Source organism: Benincasa hispida, chromosome 1 (genome assembly GCF_009727055.1).
Source record: "Benincasa hispida cultivar B227 chromosome 1, ASM972705v1, whole genome shotgun sequence".
NCBI classification, from domain to species: Eukaryota; Viridiplantae; Streptophyta; class Magnoliopsida; order Cucurbitales; family Cucurbitaceae; genus Benincasa; species Benincasa hispida.
This window is the reverse complement of record NC_052349.1, coordinates 36,421,174-36,441,402: the sequence shown is the minus strand read 5'-3', so window position 1 is coordinate 36,441,402 and position 20,229 is coordinate 36,421,174. Positions and strand designations below refer to the sequence as shown.

Here is a 20,229-nt window from a genome sequence, read left to right as displayed (position 1 = left end):
AACATAGGATTTTGCATTAGGCCAATGCCTATCGTGCCATTAGAATTTTATGTTAATTTATCTAAGCTAATATGTATTTAATTGAATTCAATTCATGGTGCTTAAGTGTAAATTACTATAGATTGCATGCATAATTTGATCGTATATATTTTAAAAAATCTTTAGAAAAATATATACGAATCGTGAAGGAGGCAGGCATTTCAAGAAAGAAATTAAAAACTTTTCAAAAGAATTTATAAAAAAAAAATGGTAAAAGAAACAAAATCGAAGCAAAAAGAAAAACGTTATTGACGAGCAGAACAGAGTGAGAGAAGAAGAAAAGAGAGAGAGGGAGTGGGGGCATGGAAGCACTGAAGTACATCTGGGAAGGTGCAATTCCATTACAGATTCATCTCCATGAATCTGAAGTCACCACCGTCCCTCCTCCACCGCCTGCAATGGTAATTCTCTGTTTTTTCCCCCTTCGCTGCACTTTCCCTTCTAACTATCTAATTTGAGGCTCTCAATTTGATCAACGGATGAACATCATGGGTTCATTCTGCTTATTTATCTCTTTTCCTCTGAGAAATTTGACTTTGGTTACTAGGGTTGTTTGTATTTGCTGCTTCTTGTGTTTTCAATTTGGTGTTTTGAATAAGGGATGACTTTTATGTGTCTACTGTACGCCCAAGTAGAACGTCGATTGAACTTAATCGAATTGAATTGCTTTCCATGTGAGATTTTGTCTTTTGATCTACTTTAGGTCTTAGCTCCTCGAATTGGCTACCTGCCTCTTTTGGCTTCTCAGATTAAACCTTACTTCAGTAGTACGCTTCCTCCTGGAGTTGACACCATCTGGTTTGAGTACAAGGGTTTGCCCCTTAAATGGTACGCTCTTCTTTTCTCTTCTAAATTTCATCTTTTTTAATAGTTTCTTTGAATTTTGTAGATCAGTTTGAATTTTCTTTAACAATCTGCCAATCGCATCTCGTGGTTGATCCTTGTACTTTTCTCTGTTTTTGTAACTACTTACTATACACTGCTCCTCTCCGTCATTCTGTCCCTTTTAGGGAAGTACTTATGGCTGTCTAACATAATTATTCTTGCTACTCTTTCGCTTTTGATCCAACTCTTTCTCTCTCTCATTGCGTATGTCTCACAAGGTACACTGTGCACCATCTGCCTTTGTTCTGGTCCTTTGGGGATGAAGCTGAAAATTTAGACATGTTAAATTAAAATTATTGTTCTGTATTATTTGTTAGTAGGATGGACTTCAGTTAATATAGGAACTGGAAAAAAAGAAAATAAGATTAGATATTCATCTCAACCTAGTCGAGTATGATTATGGACACTCATCATTTAGAAGGGAAGAAGATGATAGACACTCGTGATAAAAGAAAATGACAAAATGGAAACAAATGTCATAGGTAAAGTAAAAAAATGAGAGGAAAGGACAGCCTTCACCACTGCTAATGGGAGTTACAAAAAGGCCTGTTAGCATATATATCTGTTAAAGAATGATTACGAAAGGCTTTGTTAAGTCTACACCATGAATCTACTGTCTAAAGGATGCAATCCCCAAGAAAGGGGGAAGTTTTCTCCCACCTCACTTGGTGTTGGACTACAAAAGAGGGAGTGAAGATTGGAAGTAATGTCTCTCAGGTGGATGGGCTTAGCAAAGCTAGGTTGTAACAGGATTTCACATGGTGGGGACAAGCTGGCAATGAACAAAAATGTGATACCGTTGTTTTGAGCTCCTCTTGCAAAGAACAAACCAGTTAGGGGAGAGAGCTGGATGCAGATTCCTCTTCTGAATTTTGTCGTGGGTGTTGGTGTTTGTCAGGGGTGTTGGTGTTGTTCAGACTACAGAGCAATTTCCCGAATGAAAATCTCCAAAAGGCCTTGCAAAAATCAGGATTGAATAATTTCCTATTGATGTTTAGGTCTTTGGGAAGAAACTTGCACATTGAATAGCCTGGAAGATCAAAAGTCCTAAATCACTTATCTGGAGAACTGGAGGACAAACGTCCTTTAATACTTTACAAGGGAGAGAGTCAATCTGCAAAGTCTTTGTCAATGGACTTTTTTGTGAACAAATTCCAAATCAAAGGTTTATTGACCAAATATGGGCAACTATCTTATTTGAATCAACATAGGGGGAATGAAGTTGTAGGTAGGGAAAGCAAGGGAGGTATTACCCCTCCAAGAGTCTTGATACATCAACACTAAGAACTTTGGTGTAGGCTATCCTTTGCAACCCTTTGGTTATGTGGACCTCCCGACCACAACTTAAGGAAAAGGTCAGAAACAGATTACTTTTATGGTCTAGGACCAAGATATGAGAGAATTCATTCTTATCTCTGGGTTGAAACACTCCACAATTTTGGTAACCAAACTTGAATATTTCAAGATTTGAAATCTAGACACAAGGCTTGTAAGGGGAATTGGCTCTGTAACATCAAGAAAAGTAATCAAATATCATTCATCATCAAAGTTTGAGAAGAATATGACACTCCTTGGGTTTATATAGCCAATGGTGGAAAATAAAGAGAATCTAAAAACCCTAGGTCTTGAAAATCCTTAAGGGGGTGTTTGGACCAAGGAGTTGGGAAGTAAGGAGTTGTGAACTCCACTCCTTATTTGGCCCAAAGAATTCGTGGACCCCACATCTAAAAAACATCAATTTTATGTCTTATTAATTCCTTACACCGTGAGCCCAAAGAGTTCACAACTCTCCAGACTTCATAACTCCTTGGAGTTCACAACTCTGCCCCTTGCCCCAAATACCTCCTAAATAATTAGGGGCTAATTAGAAACTCTTTCTAAAAATAGGAATTTCAAGATAATTGAAAGTTGATTCATCTAACATTCACTCCTAAGAATCATATATAGTATTAAAATAGCAAAATTTAAAAGAAGCAAAATTCTTTTGGAAGGAAGCAAGGTTGGTGACAACCCTATGAGGCAAGACACATGGGAGTAGGGGTGATGCTTGATAAGCAATAGGTGGGCGTGCACCTAGTTGATCGTTGAGCAGCATGGGCGTTATGGGCAACATGGCTACGGAATCAGGGCAACATGCAAAGTTGCAGAGGGGTTGTAAGGCAGGGTTTAGATGCATGGAATATGGTTGAGAGTGCATGTAGGTTTATGCTGACAGGTCTGTGTGTGTGGGCTTCGTCCATGGATGCATGTTGATGGGCTACATTAGGAAAATTTCGACTATGCAGACCAGGCATGCATGGGTGGGCTTGCACGAGGAGCAGTGTGTGCAATGGGCCATGCAGATATGTTATTGAGCACCAATGGTGTGGGCGCGTGGATGGATGGCTAAGTGGTGTGAGGTATTCGGCTTCCTCTTTAGAGTTTTTCCATGGGCTTACGTGGGCTTCTTGTGCAATGTCATGTCATATAGAGCTTATTAGGTGGCTTCCAACCTTTGGGCCAGCTACTTGCAATCTTGGATCTTCATGGACTTGGACAAGATTGTGATCACATCAGGTGGCCTATAAAATGGTCTAAGACCATCAACAAGAGAATGGATAACTCAGCAAGATATTAGCTTTTTGGCTTTTCAAATATCCTTCCAAGGGCATTAGGAGTGCTTTGTGGTGTCATTCTGCCACTAACCTCTAGGAGAAAACTCAAATTTAGCTTAAATGATTTTCCTCGAAAGTGAGCATTTTTTTTTCAAGAAAATAGAGCAGTGCCAATAGACTAACACTCTTGAATTTACATTAAAAAAGGGGAAGAGTCATTACAATAAGCTCTATAAACATCACTCCAATTCGAGATGCCAAAATAAATAAGCTCCCAAGGTTTCAGAAAGTATCTTTAAATCTTTCCTCTCCTTGAAAAATTATTTATTTATTTATCTCAAGTCAAATCTGTCTAGTTGGGATGGGAAAAAAAAAGACAAAAAGAAGGTAGTAATGCTTAAGACCTTTTGGCTGTTTTAATTATTATGTTTATTGTTCTCAGTGGAGAAATAGAAGTTGTAACTTGTAAGATGATTTTGTAGATATTTGTTTCAAATGATTTATAATTTAGGACTATAACTGGAAGAACAAAAGTATTTAAGATGGTAATAGATAATAATAAATTGAGGTTGCCCAAGTGGATTCTTTTCTAATTTCTGTGACTTAGTTGTCAGTTTAGTTGGACAACAACATTTCCACAGTTGTTTAGTACGTTACGATTTCCAATTAGTTTTAGTAATTTATTCAGAATGAACAATCCTAGCAAAAGTTTGTGTGTCTCATGTATTATCTGGTGCATGCTTCTCAGGAATATACCGACAGGAGTACTCTTCGACCTTCTATGTGCAGAACCAGAAAGACCATGGAATCTAACGGTACAAGTTCTATCTCTTCATCTTTGTAGTTCAAGCTGCATTTTTTTTAATTGTATCTGCGTCCCATTTTCCTTTGAATTTGGGGTGAATTAAAATTTAGGAAAAAATCAATTTATATTCCTACTCCAAATTAATAATTGTATCAATTCAAACCTTAAACTTTTAAGATAAATCAGTTAGCACTTTATAACTTTTTCACTTGATTCCATTTAAAATTAACTCACAAGTCACCTAAATAAAAATATTATTCTCCCAAAATCCTACCTAAGCAATAAGAAAAATTTATCATGTAATTCGTTCTAACTAGGTATAAAAAATTAAGGAAAAAGAAAACAAACCACTCGTAACCGCTACTATTCATTTAATTTTAAAATTTCCCTCTAATATTTTGTTAATTCATGCATTTGAAGAAATCTTATTCACATACACATGTGAGAATTATGTATTTATCGTTCTAAATTGGAATCATAATGGAGGGTCTAAATTGATCCATTTAGAAAAATTTTGGGTTTCAATGGAAAATACAACCCAAGGGGTATATTGAATTTTTCCCAAAAATTTATCAAATGAAAAAGTTACGACCTTGCTTGGTCACACATGAGGATTAATATATATGTGGATCTGGGTCTTGATTGTGTATTATGTGATTGCAGTTGCATTCGAGAGTATGAGAACCCTAGGTGCGTTTATGATGAATATAGGATTGGTTGAACTTTTTGTAGGAATGAAATTTCAGCTACTTCAAGGTTTCTGTTTAAATCTCTTCTTTCAGGATTGTAATTCAATCCAAAGTTAAAAATTTCAATAAAGTTTCATGGAATCCAGCATACTTTTTAGTTTCCATCATAAAGAGTACGAATGTATGAGAAGAGAAAAGTAGAAGGCGATTTTTGCTCAACATCCAAAATAAGTACGTCAATATATCCACACTCCAATTAGGCTACTGTAATTTGTTTCAATGTTTTTATCCTTTGAGAAAAGGGTTCATTGAACAATTTTAATGGTTGGTTGCATGTTATTAATGAGTAAGAACTTAGCTCTCCTAGCCAAGTGGCTGTCGCTCTACCTTAAAGACAGATACTTCATGGTACAAATCAAACACCGTTTTCACATTTTTAGGCTTTTGACTCTCATTTCCATACACACTCAAATGCCGGTTTCCAAATCCCATCGTTCCTAATTCTGGACTTTCAAGGGTGGAAGGCCTTTGTAAGCGTTTTTACCTACCTAGGAGTGCAAATGCAATATACCAAATCAAGCGTGGAAGGCCCCTTGCTATCCCCTGCTCAAATTCCATCCAAATTTTCTTCTCTAATGGGCTCCAGTTGAGAAATATTTCAACAAATCTACATTAGTTTCAGTTTGATCATGAAAAGATTTTATAATATGGCTTGAATTTTTATCGAATTTCTCGTGGTCACATTTGTTTAGCAGCAAAGCTTTTATCGAATATATGGAAGTTTGTTAAATTGGTCTTGGCACAAAGTTGTTGGAAGATGACCTTTTCTTTTGGGTTTATGTTTCACATGCCACGTTCTCGGTATTTTGGTTTGAAAGGCCTTGGTCTTGATATTCTAGAAGTCTTCTCGTGATTTTACGTGTTTTGCTCGTCTGAATTCGTCGTCTGATATTCTGGAAGGCCTTTTTCCATCTTTTTGCTGGCTACTTTGTTCACTTTTTTATATTTATGGGTTGCTTAATTTTCTCTATCAATGTTCTCTTGGTGTTCTTTTTTTACCCTCCTTCAAAAGTTATGTAATTGGAGCATTAGACTCTTTTCATTTCATCAATGAAAAGTTTTGTTTCCTTTAAAAAAATTTTTTTTAATAATAATATAAAAAAATTGGTTACTGGGGTATTTTAGCTAAACCTAGGACTATTTAAATGGGGTATTGCTTTTACTTTCTCATATTTTGTGACAAATGAGTGACGTGAGAATCATCTCATTTTTTCTAACAGGTACATTTTAGAGGTTATCCAAGACAATTGTTAATTCCTTGTGAGGGTGAAGATAGTATAAAGTGGTGCTTTATTAACTCATTAAAGGAGGTCAGTTGATGGTACTTTTACTTTCTTGGTTAAATTACAAAGTTAAACTTGTGTTTGTTTGGTCTGTAAACTTTCAAAAAGTTTATAATTCCATATTAAAATAAGATTTAGATCTAATCGATCAATTAATTCTAAAAAAATTGAATTTTTCAAATACTTAAGTTTGAGGACCTATTAGACACATTGAAAGTTTTGGGACTTATTAAACACTTTTGAAAATTTAGGAACCAAATAGATGCAACTTCTAACTTCTGATACTAAACTTGTAATTTAACCTACTTTCTTTAAACTTGGTCAAAATCTTCTAGAATGCCACAACTTTGTTTTAAGGCCCCAAATGGGGGTAGGAAATAAAAGGTTAAATTACAAATTTACAAGCTTAGTTTTGGAACTTCCTTGTTTGTGTCTAGAGGTCCCTACCTACCTTGGGGTGGGGGGAGTCCATGGGTTTGGCATTTGAAGTCGAACCCATGTTTGGGCCATTAGAATGAAATTCTCAAGATTAAGAAACCAAATCTATGGGTTTGGAATATGTTTTTTTTTTTCTAATGAATGTCATAGGTTTGAGAAAAATTTTCCGTAATTTCCTACATCTTATCATTGGTTGTCAATGACGGTGGACAACTGTTGGCCAAATTTTGGTGATTGACCCTCAGCAACCGATCGTCTTGACCGTCAACGACCGATCTTGACCGGCAGCAACCTACCGTCTTCAACGTCGATGGGCGATTGTCTTGATCGTAAGCGACTAACTGTGGTTACCGTTAATGATCAACCATAGTGACGGTTGGTGACCAGCCGACCCTCTTGACCATCAATGACTGATAGACCGTCGTGCCATCATCAATTGATTGGCGTGATCATCTTTGATCGATGCATGATTGTTGGTGATAGTCGGAAATTGTTGTCGGTAGGACGGTCGTCGGTAGGCCGCTTATGACCGTTGACTGTTAGCAACTTTTTCCCTTTTTTACTTTCACAATTTTTTTTTTTTTAAAAAAAATTTCCCTTATTTTAGGACCTTCCTCTCTGAAGCATGGTTTCGATTATGCTAGTCGTGGATAATCGAATGTTCTTTGTCGCTCGCCACCCACTGTCGGTCACTAGGGTTTTATTTTTGTTTTCCCCCCTTCCTTCTTCTCCTCTTTTTCCCATTCTTACTCATTTCCACACACTCAAGAACAAGAAATTGACTCTTTCATCTAGGAGCACTAAAGACTGAAGTATTGCATCGATCGTGCTGTCATGGGTCATCAAATTCTCTTCACCGGTCATTTCACACATACCATTGTTGGTCACCCACTGGCAGTCACCAACAGTTTTTTTCTTTCCTCCTTCCTTCCTTTTTTCCCTTCCATTTCTCATTATCTTGATCTCCTCCTTCATTTTCCCACACACACACACACAAATAAAAAAATAAAACAATAGAAACTGACTGATAGATTAAAAATATTATTAAATCCAAACCTCAAAGGTAAAATTCATTTCATGACTACAAGAAAAAAAAAAAGATAATTTAAGGATTTAAAGCAATACTATCTTCGTTATAAATGTGTTAGTATACTAAATTTCAAACTTTACTATTGTATTATCAAAAGATATATTTGTTATTTAAAAAGTGATAAATTCGAAATTTAAAGGCAAACTAAATTTATTATAAAACTTAATTTCAAAGCTTTGTTACTTTATTACTAAATTCTATTTCTTTTTACATAAAAATAACTAAATCATTGTCATTTCTACATTATTTTCCTGGAAATTAATGGACCAAATGAATTAACTTAAGATTTTTTCCGCAAAAGTATTAGATTAAAATACGTGGGTGGGGAAATTGAACCTCTGGTCTCGAAGTTGATAGTACTAACACTATGATGTAGCCTAAAGGAGATAAAAGGAGAATTGTCTCCAAGAATCAAGATTGTGGATCTTTTATTAGAATGAATAATGTGTTTGATGCAAGAGAGGAAGGTTCCTATTTGTAGAGTTTTGTTACAAGTGGGGGTAAAAAGGGAATTAACCTAGAATATTACCTAATTACCCAATTACCCAATTAACCCCTATTCTTCTTACATCATTCTACCCCTTCAAAAAGAAAACTTGTCCTCGAGTGTTAAAAAGAAAAAATTTATGAAGCAAACAAGGAATGAAATAAACTCGTTCAACGAAGTATGACCAAACCAACCTCCTACATTTTGAACAAAAATATTATGATCAAAGGGATAAATTTGAGACAAAAAATCCAATATTTCCACCAAAATATGAACTTCTCCATCGGCCATAAACCCAAAAAAGATGTTTCCTTCAGGCTCATTCAAAACCGTATTTGAAGGACCAATCATTAAAAAACCGCCTTCCAAAGAGAATCGTTCAAGACTCACGTCTTCTTTATTATCCGCTTCAAGTTCTTCGACAATTTGGTGATCCATTTCCATCGCAATCAATGTGTCGTTGTTCTTGTTTGATTCTTACTTAGTGTTCGATACTTCTCTTCCATCTTCTTTGTTGGATTTTTGTTCTTCACTTGCGACTATTTCCAAATCAACATCTTCAAATTCTTGTTTTCTTCAATTTTATCTTCAAAATCTTCTACTTGAAATTTTTCCAACCGTGATTCTTTTATTTTTCTTCGGTATATGAAATCAATCTGTTCTTGAACTCTTGCAAATGAATTGATAATTGATCAATATGTTGAGTCATTTTCCCCAATGAACGTTAGATTTCTTTTGTTGTTTTCTTTATTTCCTCCAATGCTACGGGATCAAAGTAGTTATTTTGTTGGATATGCCTCAATCTTGTAGTGGGTATTGGACTCATCCATTTATTTTCTTGAATAAACCTTTCTTGATTGTGTTTCATAACCAAAAGAATAATTTTGAGTCTTGAACGTTCTCCTTGGGCTGTAAAAATCCATTCTTGATGATTCTTTAATTCATATAACTCCTAATCTTTACGTTGATTTCTTGAAAAATGGGTTTGATTGGATCATTGGGCCCTTTTATGATATTGTCGCCTTCTTATTCTATCTCAAACTGCCTTAGAAACATCATCGAAGTCACTAGAATCACTAGAATCAAATTTCTAATGTGGTTATTGATAGGTTTTTTGAGAAAATCGAGCATGGACAAATTTAGTATGTTGGAATTCTTCTTCTGAATCACTTGAACCAGAATTCATGCATTATTTTTTTAAGTAAATTTGATTTTCTTGCCTATACCATCTGCAGATTTTTTTTCTTGGATATCCTCTTTGATCAATAATAGGTCATTCTTGCAAAATCTTGATAAATCTTCGGTTTCTTCAATCCTTCTTGGTATTTCAAGGGTTCCCCCTAATTAGACGTGTGTTGTTTGGCAATGAGCACAACTCACGAAGCTCCCTCTTGCGATCGGCGTCGTCAAGAGTTTCCCAGTCTTCCACCGCCAACAGTCAACATTGACCTAGACGGATGCTCTGATACCAAATTGATGTAACCTAAAGGAGATAAAATGAGAATTCTCTCCAAGAATCAAGATTGTGGATCTTTTATCAAAATGAATATGTGTTTGATACAAGAGGGGAAGGTTCTTATTTATAGAGTTCTATTACAAGTGAGGATAAAAAGGGAATTAACCTAGAATATTACCTAATTACTCAATTAACCTGTATTCTTCTTACATCACACTATGCGAATTAGGATTACAAAAGACAAAGCTAACATTAGCTTCATTTTAATATGAATAGATTAAATTTTTATTTCTAAATTATCATAAAATTTGATCCAAAATACACTTGAGGTTATCCAGTTCACAAAACAACCACTAAAAATAAGGGGAAATCATATTGCCCAAACCATACCTGCGCCCTAAACATAGGCATTTGTGATTTCCAGGCTTCAGGACCTTCTCAGATAAGCCCCCGGGCATTTGATTCTTAGGCTTTTGATTCCAAACCTGCACTTAAACACCTCTTTAATTTGGTGTCTGATGGATCCCTAAAATTTAAAAATATTAAGTAGGGCCTTGAACTTTCAATTTTATGTCTAGTAGGTTTTTGAATTTTATGTTTAGTAGAACATTTAACTTTTATTGTGTCCAATTTGGTGAATTTTAGAAGATTTCTAGTAAGTCAATGACCTTTTAGATACAAAATTGAAAGCTTAAGGACTTATTAGGTATCTTTTAAAGTTAAAGGACCTATTTGACATAAATCTTACTGATAGGTTTCCATTAAATAAGATGAAATTCATAGAGTTAGAGCTTACACTGATAACATTTTAGAGGACCATCACTCTCCCAAAATATTCTCGGCCCAAGAAAATATATATATTTATATATAGGAATTAACTAAGGAAGAAGTTGGTGTAACTCCCTCCACAACGTTCTCAGACTAGAAAACTACTTCATACTAACATTCCTAGACCATATTTATAACTACATTTCCACTTCTGCCCTTCCTCCTGTACACTTCCTGAATTGGAGTCTCCAAGCTAGAATAGAACCTCAAATGTAAGCATCATTCACCTCTTATGCATCAAATATAAAATTGGAAGTTGAAGGATACTAGTTCAGGACCTATTAGACACAAATATAAAAGTTTGAAGGCTGTAATTTAACCAAAATAAAATAGAATCCCAAATGGAAGCAACATTTATCTCTTATGCTCCAAAGATTTTCCATTCCCCTCCAACCAAATGTATCAAAGCAGAGAGCTAAGAGACTTTTCTTATAAGACTCAACAATCTGTCCAGTTAGATATTTTCCATCAAATATACCGTGGGACACTATTGAAGCTCATATTGAAGCTCATATTTGCCATCATATCTAGCACCAATAAACTTTTGGGACCATATGGTTTTACAGTAGTGTTCTTCTAAAAAACCTGGACCAACATCCTTAGAGTGTTCCACGATTTTTTTCCAGAATTCTATCGTCAAATGTTAGGCTTAACAAGGTTTATATTTACATCCCAAGAAATTGGATCCCAAATCAGTGGGGGACTATAGACGTATAAGTCTTACATCTTGTTGATAAAAATCATCACAAGGATTCTCTCTGATAAACTGAAATGTGTGCTTCCATGCCCTTTTTCCAATAATCAATTGGCCTTTATGGCCGGTCGACAAATCCTTGATGCTTTCTTCATGCCAAACGAGCTCATTGAGCAAGGTAAATCCTCGTAAGGGCAAAAAGGAAGGTTTGATCATTTAATTAGACTTGGAAAAAGCCTTTGATAAGTTTGTTTGGGCTTTTGTGGATGAGGTTCTAAAGGCCAAGGGGTTTGGAACAAAAGGGAGAGGATGGACCAAGAGCTGTTTGTCTTCTAGAAACTTTGCTTTCATCATAAATGGCAAACCTAGAGGCAAAACCTTGGCATCAATGGCCATTTGACAAGGTGATCTCGTTTCATATTTTCTTTTCATCTTAGTGGCTGATTGTTTTACTAGAATGATGACACAAGCCGCTCAAAACAATCCGATCCATGGCTTCCCCATTGGCAATCTTCACATCCACCATCTACAATTTTGCCGATGACAATTCTCTTTTCCTCCATAATGAATTGGATATTGAAAAAAGGCTTCCCCATTTACAACTTCCATTTCGTAAGAATTCAAGTTCCCTAGGAAGGGTTTAGAGTTTACCATATCATTTTATAAAAGGAAAGATGCACAAAGACAACGGGGGGATAAGGCATCCCTCTTGAAATCTTGAAAAGGAGGATCAATAGGACCCCAACTTACAAAATTACAATATTACCAAGACCCTTCTTTATCTCATAAAATAGAGTAATAATATGATAGAATCTCGGTTATGTATTCACTATTTTGGCTCAAAAATAGTCTAGGAAGTCGAGACCTCCTCCCCTGACAGCTTACAAGCTCAATTCTAAGATGAAAATTCGATATCCATCCCTCCTCCTACCTCCTATCTTTATACTAAATCAGTCACCCCTAAATAACAGATTTAATAACAGATTTCTTCCTCCCCTAGTGGCCCCATCTCTAACTACTTTTATTCTCTTCCTCATTTACATTTGTACCCCTCTTCCTATTCTTTTTGTTAATTCTCCTTTCATACTTTCTAAATATGGGGGGTCTATCATTACCCTCCCCCCAAAGCACCACCTTGTCCTCAAGGTGAAAGTTCGGGAATTGCTCGACTAATTGTGCTCCTCCTTCCCATGTTGCATCTTCGATTGGTAAATCTTCCCACTGTATGAGTACCTCGAAATCATTAGGTGATGATATGGTCGAACCAATCTTCCGGACTCTCAAAACCGACATTGGTTTGAGCTACTTCCCGAATAGTCCAACTGTTGGTGATGAGAATCTCCGTAGTAAGGTCCCCTCGGCTTTTCTCAATTGTGAAACATGTATTACAGGATGTATGCTTACATTGGGGGGTAGGTCAAGTTTGTATGCAACTGGTCCGATCTTTTGAATTATTTGAAAGGGGCCAATGTAGCGTGGAGCTAGTTTGGGATGCTTGTGCAACAGTAAAGAGCCTTAGCGGTATGGCTTTAGCTTAATGTATACCCAATCGGAAATTTCAAAGTTCACTTCTCGTCGTTTAGAGTCTGCTAGGGTCTTCATTCGTTGTTGAGTTGCTTCTAACGTTTTCTTCAACTGTCTGAGCATATCATCTTTGTTCTTTAGTAACACATCTACTTCCCCCACTATGGCATTCCCCGATTCATAATAGATTAGTGGAGGTGCTGTGCTGGTCTTCCATATAATACCTTGTAAGGTGTCCGTTTGATGGTTGTGTGGTAGGATGTGTTGTAATTGTACTCGGCCCATGCTAGCCATTTATGCCATTGTGATGGTGTCTCCATGGTGAAGCATCGAAGGTATGCTTCTAATCCCCGATTGACCACTTCTGTTTGTCCATTCGTTTGTGGATGGTAGGATGTGCTTCTCTTGAGTTGTGTCCCCATTTGTTTGAACAATTCTTTCCAGAATAAGCTAGTGAACACCTTATCTCTATCTGATATAATGTTTCTCAACACTCCATGCAGTCATACAACTTCTCTTGAGAACAGACCAGCCACAGTTGCTGCGGTATATGGGTGGCGGAGGGCAATGAAGTGTGCATATTTGGATAGCCAATCAACTACCACCAAGACTGAGTTATAGCCCTCGGATTTTGGCAGGCCATCTACGAAGTCCATGCTGATATCTTGCCAAGTGAGTTCGGGGATAGGCAGTGGTTGTAGTAGTCCGACAGGGGCTAGTGCTAAGTACTTGGCTTGTTGACAAACGGAGTAGTCTCCCACAAACGCCTTCACCCTTGCTTTCATGCCTGTCTAAAAGAATTCTTTCTTTAATCGCTGATACATCTTAACTACCCCATTGTGTCCTCCGATTGGATTATTGTGGAACTCTTGCAAGAGCAATGGTATGGTAGGTGACTGTGGTGGCAAAGCAATGCGCTGCTTATATAGTAGAAAGTCTCCCTGTAATGTATACCCTCGGGGGTGTGGTTGCCCTGCTCGGATATTATCCCAGATAGCCCTTAGTTCCGGATCCTGTTCGACTTGGCTGGTGAATACCGTCGGATTGAGTGAACGCATCATGCTGAGCATCGACATCTCCATCTCCATCGTGGTAGGTAATCTAGACAAAGCATCAGCGGCCGAGTTCTCTAATCCCTTCTTGTACTCGATATCAAATTCGTACCCGATTAATTTGACCACCCACTTTTGGTATTCCCCTGCTATAATACACTACTCCAACAGAAATTTGAGGTTCTTCTGATCTGTCTGCACGGTGAACTTTCTTCCCAACAGGTAGGGCCGCCATTTTTGCACAGCCATGACTATGGCAATCAGCTCCCGTTCGTATGCAGCCTTGAGGCGATGCGTAGGTGGGAGAGCCTGGTTAGCCCCAAAAATCCCCTTAGTTGCTTTACTGTGGTCGGGGTTGGCCATTGAAGCATAGCCTCCACCTTCGATGGATCTGCAGCCACGCCATCCTCTGATATTATATGGCCCAAGTAATCGATCTGTTTTGCCGCAAAAGTGCACTTCTTAAGATTGGCCATGAACTGGTTATCCTCCAATGCTTGTAGTACCAAGGATAAATGATGCACATGATCACACAATGAAGAGTTGTAGATTAGGATATCATCGAAGAATACCAATACAAATTTTCATAAGTACGGATGTAAAAGGTCATTCATTACCGATTGAAATGTAGACGGGGCATTTCTTAATCCGAATGGCATGACTAGAAACTCGTAATGGCCTTCATGAGTGCGGAATGCCGTTTTGTGGATGCCTAAAGGGGCCACCCGAATTTGATGATAGCCGGATTTCAAGTCAATTTTGGAGAAGACTCGTGCTCCGGCTAATTCATCTAGGAGTTCATCGACCATCGGAATAGGAAAATTATCTGGCACCGTGACTTGGTTCAATGCCCTGTAGTCAACACAAAATCGCCAGCTCCCATCCTTCTTTTTTACTAATAATACAGGGCTGGAAAAAGGACTTACACTCGGTTGAATAATCCCAACAGTGAGCATCTCTTCAACCAACTTCTCAATCTCATCCTTCTGGAACTACGGATACCTATACTGTTTGAAAGACTGATTGATATTTTCTTAGGATTTCTCGGATTTCTGGTTGGTGTTCTTCCTTCGGTCGGTCTCCTTCCCTCTCAGTGGTCAAGAGAGAATTCAACTCGAGTAATATGCCTTGGCCCTCTCTTCTGACCAGTTTCATCATCGACTTCAGCGAGATTTGGGCGTTCATCAGACTGCGGTCCCCCTTCAAATGTACCCGCCAATCTCCGATTTGAATTTCCATCTCCGACATTCCCCAATCACACTCAACCTGTCCTAAGGTCATTAGCCATTGTACTTCCAACACCACATCAGCGCTGCCCAGAGGTAAAGGGAAGAAGTCATTGATAATAGTGAGGTTAGGGAGATTAAGAATTACCCCTTTACAGATACTCGTCGTCCTCACTGAAGTTTCTGTCCCCAACATGATCCCGTAGCTTGTCATGGGCGTCTTTGGTAATTTCAGGGTCCTCACCAGCTCTTTGTCGATGAAATTGTGGGATGCTCCGCTGTCAATGAGAACGACCACATCCCTGTCCCCTATAGCTCCTCTGGCCTTAATCGTTCGGGGCGAATCAATTCCTGCCAGCGAGTTGAGGGAGAGTTCTGCCGCCTCGTGATCGCTAGTCTCCACCACCATCGATTCCAGCATAGTGGTCACTAGAATTTTAACTTCGCCTGTCTCCTCTGCTTCGTCTGTTCCTTCTTCCTCATCGTGGTACAGCAGGATACTCAATTCCTTCCTTTTGCATCGGTGCCCCGACGTATATTTTTCTTCGCATCGATAGCACAGCCCCTTATCCCTCCGATTTTGCATTTCGTTGTCGACAGCCGTTTGAATGCTCCAACCGTGAATGATTTCCCATTAACGTCTCTTAGGGTAACTGAGTTAGAAGACGTACCTGCCACGCGGGTCGGGTTGAGAGAAATTGTTCGGGCGGTCGACTGTGTGTTTTGGTTCGGGGTGGGGCCGGGTTGACCCGAGTTCGAAGATGCCCCTGTCGACTTCGATGGATTTGGGCTGCCTCCGCCCCATTTCTTCCTTCGGGCTTCCTCCGTGTCTTCGATTATCTGGGCCATCCTCATCTTCTACTTCAGCCCAATTAACTTAAATATTCTCATCTCGATTTGTATATCATCTTTCAGCCCACTAACAAACTTACTTTCCAACGTTTCGTCTGAAAGGTCCTTCAACGGTCTTGTAAGCTGCTCGAATCGCCACCGGTATGCACGAACACTACCGTCCTGCTTCAGAGTAAGAAACTGGGCTCTCTGATCTTCTTCTTTGACCGGTAGGAAGCGCAGCAGAAGCTGCTCCTTAAACTTTGCCCAGGTATTCATCGGTGTTCTCTCTTCCTCCCATTGATGCCACTCTAACGCTTCACCTTCCAAACACAGAATCGCGGCTTCGATTTTGTCCTTCTCTGATAATCGATTAACTACGAAATACCTTTCTACTTTGTGAAACCAACCCATCGGGTCTTCTCCTATTTCCCCTTTGAATATCGGAATTTCCAGTTTTCACAACCTCATGTCGAACAGCAGCACTCCTCTTCTCTCGCCGACATCCTCCCTTGCCGATTGCTTCCCTCTGTCCGTCACCATTCTCTCCCAAGACCCCGATTCCCCTTCCTTGAATATTTTTTATTTCTTTGACCATACTTCCAACGCACAGATTATGTTCTGTTCCAGAGTTTCTCCCAAGGCTTCGATCTTTGTTGTCATCATGCTCTCAGTGATTTGTTGCATCTCTCCAAACCGTTGATCCATCCTATTTTCCATTCCTACTTGTAGTAAGGTGAGTTGTTCTTCCACAGCTGATAATCTTGCTTCCATCTTCTTCACCATACCCTTCCCAAGAACGAACGACTCTGATACCAAATTGATAGAATCTCGGTTATGTATTCACTATTTTGGCTCAAAAATAGCCTAGGAAGCCAAGACCTCCTCTCCTAACAGCTTACAAGCTCAATTCTAAGATGAAAATTCGATATTCATCCCTCCTCCTACCTCCTATCTTTATACTAAATCAGTCACCCCTAAATAACAAATTTAATAACAGATTTCTTCCTCCCCTAGTGGCCCCATCTCTAATTACTTTTATTCTCTTCCTCGTTTACATTTGTACCCCTCTTCCTATTCTTTTTGTTAATTCTCCTTTCATACTTTTTAAATATGGGGTCTATCATAATAGTATATAAAAAAAAATAACAATAAAACCCATCTTTATATTTATGGTTTTTCCTAATTACTATTTTGATTGTGTTATTATTAGTTTTATTATTATATTTGATAAAAGACACTTGACGTATCATATAAAAAATGGAAAGATACGGAAAGAGAGTGGATAGGCATCTCCTTCAAAATCTTTAAAAAGTGAATCTATGAAAGAACGCCAATGAAGTCAACAAAAGCAGTAGGAAAGACGGTGTGTGCCAAACAAACTCCCAACGATCATAAAAATGCCTGCTAGTCACTTCGGAAATTCTATTATTATTAATTGTTATCATTAATATGATTGCTGTCTTGTTGTGTAATTTTAATTCGACTTTTAGTAAATTAATGACATTTGGTGAAAGAGAAAAAGATTTTCTACAAGTTGACAAGGGATGTTCATTATAACCAGGCCAATTACATTGTCAATGGGAACACCAAGAATGTCATGAGCATGTCTGAACCTGATCTGGTGGAGTTATGGCGTTCTGTATCGAATGGTATGTTAGCAAGTGTAGTAGTACCGTGGTTTAGAAATTAAATCAATAGTTTATCAATGTAAAATGATGATGACTAGATGGCATTACTTTAGCTTTCCATAATTTTGCACTTCTAGCTAAGTTAATATTGCACTATTATTTTGTAATTTTGCACTTCAATTATTTTGTGATATAGTTAATTTTGCAGCCTCCAATTAAAGCGCCCTTTTCTAAAAAGAACATGTAATATACAAGCTTAGGAGCCAAGGATAGAGAAAACCCCTACGTGAAGGTGAAACTACAGAAGGAGAGCCTTCTAATAGTTTATAATTATAAAAATGTGTAATTACATAATAATTTCTCGTGGTTAGACCACTACCAAGAAGTAGTATGTTGTACATTTACCATCTTAAAATGTCCTCTAGTTTTTTCCTTCCTGATTAGTCAAACAACAGCACCATTTTGGTGAACTTCTATAGTTCCTATTTCTTTATTTACTCCAATAGTAATATTATTGGCAAGCTCATTTGGTTAGAGGGGCTCTTCTTCCTTATATGTCTCTTCATTGATTTGTATAAAAAGGTTTCCTATTTCTATTGTAAAAGCAGGAACATAAATTATGTTGAAATTAGGAGGAAGACTGTCTATATGTATAAGACAAAAATGCTAAATAGATAAGGAAATTATAAATCGATAACTAATATGACTAATATTTATGAAGAATATAAAGGAAATCCAATGGACTTCATAATGTGTTTTTTCCTAATTTTTTGGCTTGCTGATTGGCTACTAGCAGGTGATTTAGAAGCCTACCTACGTATATCATCTAAACTTAAACTTGGAGGAACTGGTCACGAGAATGTGTTGAAATCTATATCAACTGCATCATTGCCTGGTCAAAGTACTGGCGAGATGGATATAGCAGGACAACCAATGACAGGTATGACAACCACTTTTAGGTATTCCACTTTTGTGCTTCTACTAATTCTTTGTCCTCTGCATCTAATTTTGCATATTGGAGATTTATTTTGTAGACCCTTTTTTCTTTTTTCAGATGGTTACATTTTGTAGTATTCCTAGTAATTTGTCTCTTCATTTATTCTTTGAAAAGACGTCACCATCTAGTGAAGTAATTTGACGACATGTTTTCTCTTGGAGGGGGAGAGTTGTTCCAAATTATTGTTTTGACTTCAAATGTGAGATGTTTACGCTAAAAAGACCATTGACTTCAAACTAGTAGTGTTTTATCATTCTACTTTCTGCCTATTTGATTTGAGACGCAAAAGAATCTCCGTTAATGCTTTTGTATGTCAATCAAAGCAAGTTGTGGTTTGCGAGACATTGGATTTCCATCAAAATTACATGAGGGTTCCGTATGCGTGTGATTTTTAAATTTTCACACTTCTGTTACTCTCTCCCTTGAAGGCTAATAATCATTAACCCCTCTTTATGTTATCATTTCACTTGTTAGGATAAGTTTCTTATTACTTCAGCATGTCCAGGTCGAATTCCAGTTCGATTATATGTAAGGAATTTAGGCGATGATTTTGATAACTTAGAAGATGCACCGCCAGTTAATAATTGGGATGATGTCTCATACATTAACCGTCCAGTAGAGATTCATGAAGAAGGTAAGGCAACATTAACGATCACTTTTTGTTTTTAGTTTTCTTATTCTTTTGGAACAGTCTATTATATGAGCACGGTGTTGACTAGCCAGATTTATGTTGTCCAATTGATAAAAGAATGATAAAAGAAAGATTAGAGGCTATTTTATAAACATGGAGGATCGTGTGTAGATTGATTTTTCTCGATCAATCAAGAGTTCTTGTGCTTTAAAAATATAGTTATCATACTGGCTTAAGGTGTATATCCACGACCACAAAGATCAACAGTTGGTATCCTCACCCCCACAGAAAACACACAGGAGGTTCATCTTTTGATGCATGGTTATGTACTGATTACGATTTATATTGCAATTGTCAAAGTCTAGGCATATGCAGAGATTTTCTTCCTCATCTTTATACATCGCAGGTAAGTGCTTCACCTTACATGATGCTGTTAGGAGTCTGTTCCCCGAGCTTTTCATCGAAAAGGCGACAACTAAGGAGGAATCAACAAATGTTATAGGTGAAGAACAAAGTGAATGTACAGAACCGTTGGATTGTACCAAAACAGAAGAAAGGGGACCAAATTTTTCTGAGGAACATTTGCAATCTTATCATCCTAGCATCAAGCTGGTTAGGATCCAAGGGATTGAACCAAAATGCCAAATTCCTTTCTCCTGGGTAGTGAACAACTTAATGAACCCAGAATACTTCCTTCATATCTGTGTTTTTGTATCAGTTCAACAAGTCAGATGCTAAGTTATAGGGGACCAAAGACCAAGTAGGTATTTCCATTCTTTTATTTGTGGTGTTGGGGACTGGACATTTTTTTAATTGACATTCTTTTGAAAAGAATTATCTGTAAAGTTGTACAGAAAGTAATGTTGTCAATGTTTATAAGTAGTTACCCATTTCATTTCTAGCATCAGGTTATTCTATGTTAATCTTCCCCTGGTCACTATTATCATGTTGCATGGTGTCAAGAGGCCAAACTTGCAACAAGAACTTGA

The 20,229-nt window shown here is 37.6% G+C and overlaps 1 protein-coding gene across 4 annotated transcripts; it reads left to right on the top strand.

Moving 5' to 3' along the window:
• Positions 1–226: 226 nt before the first annotated feature.
• Positions 227–20,144, top strand: LOC120092708 (autophagy protein 5). 4 transcript variants are annotated; one of them, XM_039050864.1, is made up of 8 exons: positions 232–440; positions 743–867; positions 4,267–4,333; positions 6,293–6,382; positions 17,546–17,633; positions 18,406–18,552; positions 19,115–19,243; positions 19,647–20,144. In XM_039050864.1, the coding sequence occupies exons 1-8, from the start codon at positions 342–344 to the stop codon at positions 19,976–19,978; spliced, it is 1,077 nt and encodes a 358-aa protein (XP_038906792.1). In that variant the 5' UTR covers positions 232–341; the 3' UTR covers positions 19,979–20,144. The 4 variants fall into 4 exon arrangements, with proteins under 4 accessions (XP_038906807.1, XP_038906815.1, XP_038906792.1 ...); XM_039050872.1 differs by having other exon boundaries at positions 234–440; positions 18,409–18,552; XM_039050879.1 differs by lacking the exon at positions 6,293–6,382 and having other exon boundaries at positions 227–440.
• Positions 20,145–20,229: the final 85 nt, after the last annotated feature.

Excerpts from the sequence above, each read along its gene's own strand:
- LOC120092708 (XM_039050864.1), top strand. The coding sequence starts at position 342 with ATGGAAGCACTGAAGTACATCTGGGAAGGTGCAATTCCATTACAGATT. Across the intron at positions 868-4,266 it reads AAGGGTTTGCCCCTTAAATG|GAATATACCGACAGGAGTAC; the intron begins GTACGCTCTTCT and ends CATGCTTCTCAG. Across the intron at positions 4,334-6,292 it reads AAAGACCATGGAATCTAACG|GTACATTTTAGAGGTTATCC; the intron begins GTACAAGTTCTA and ends TTTTTCTAACAG.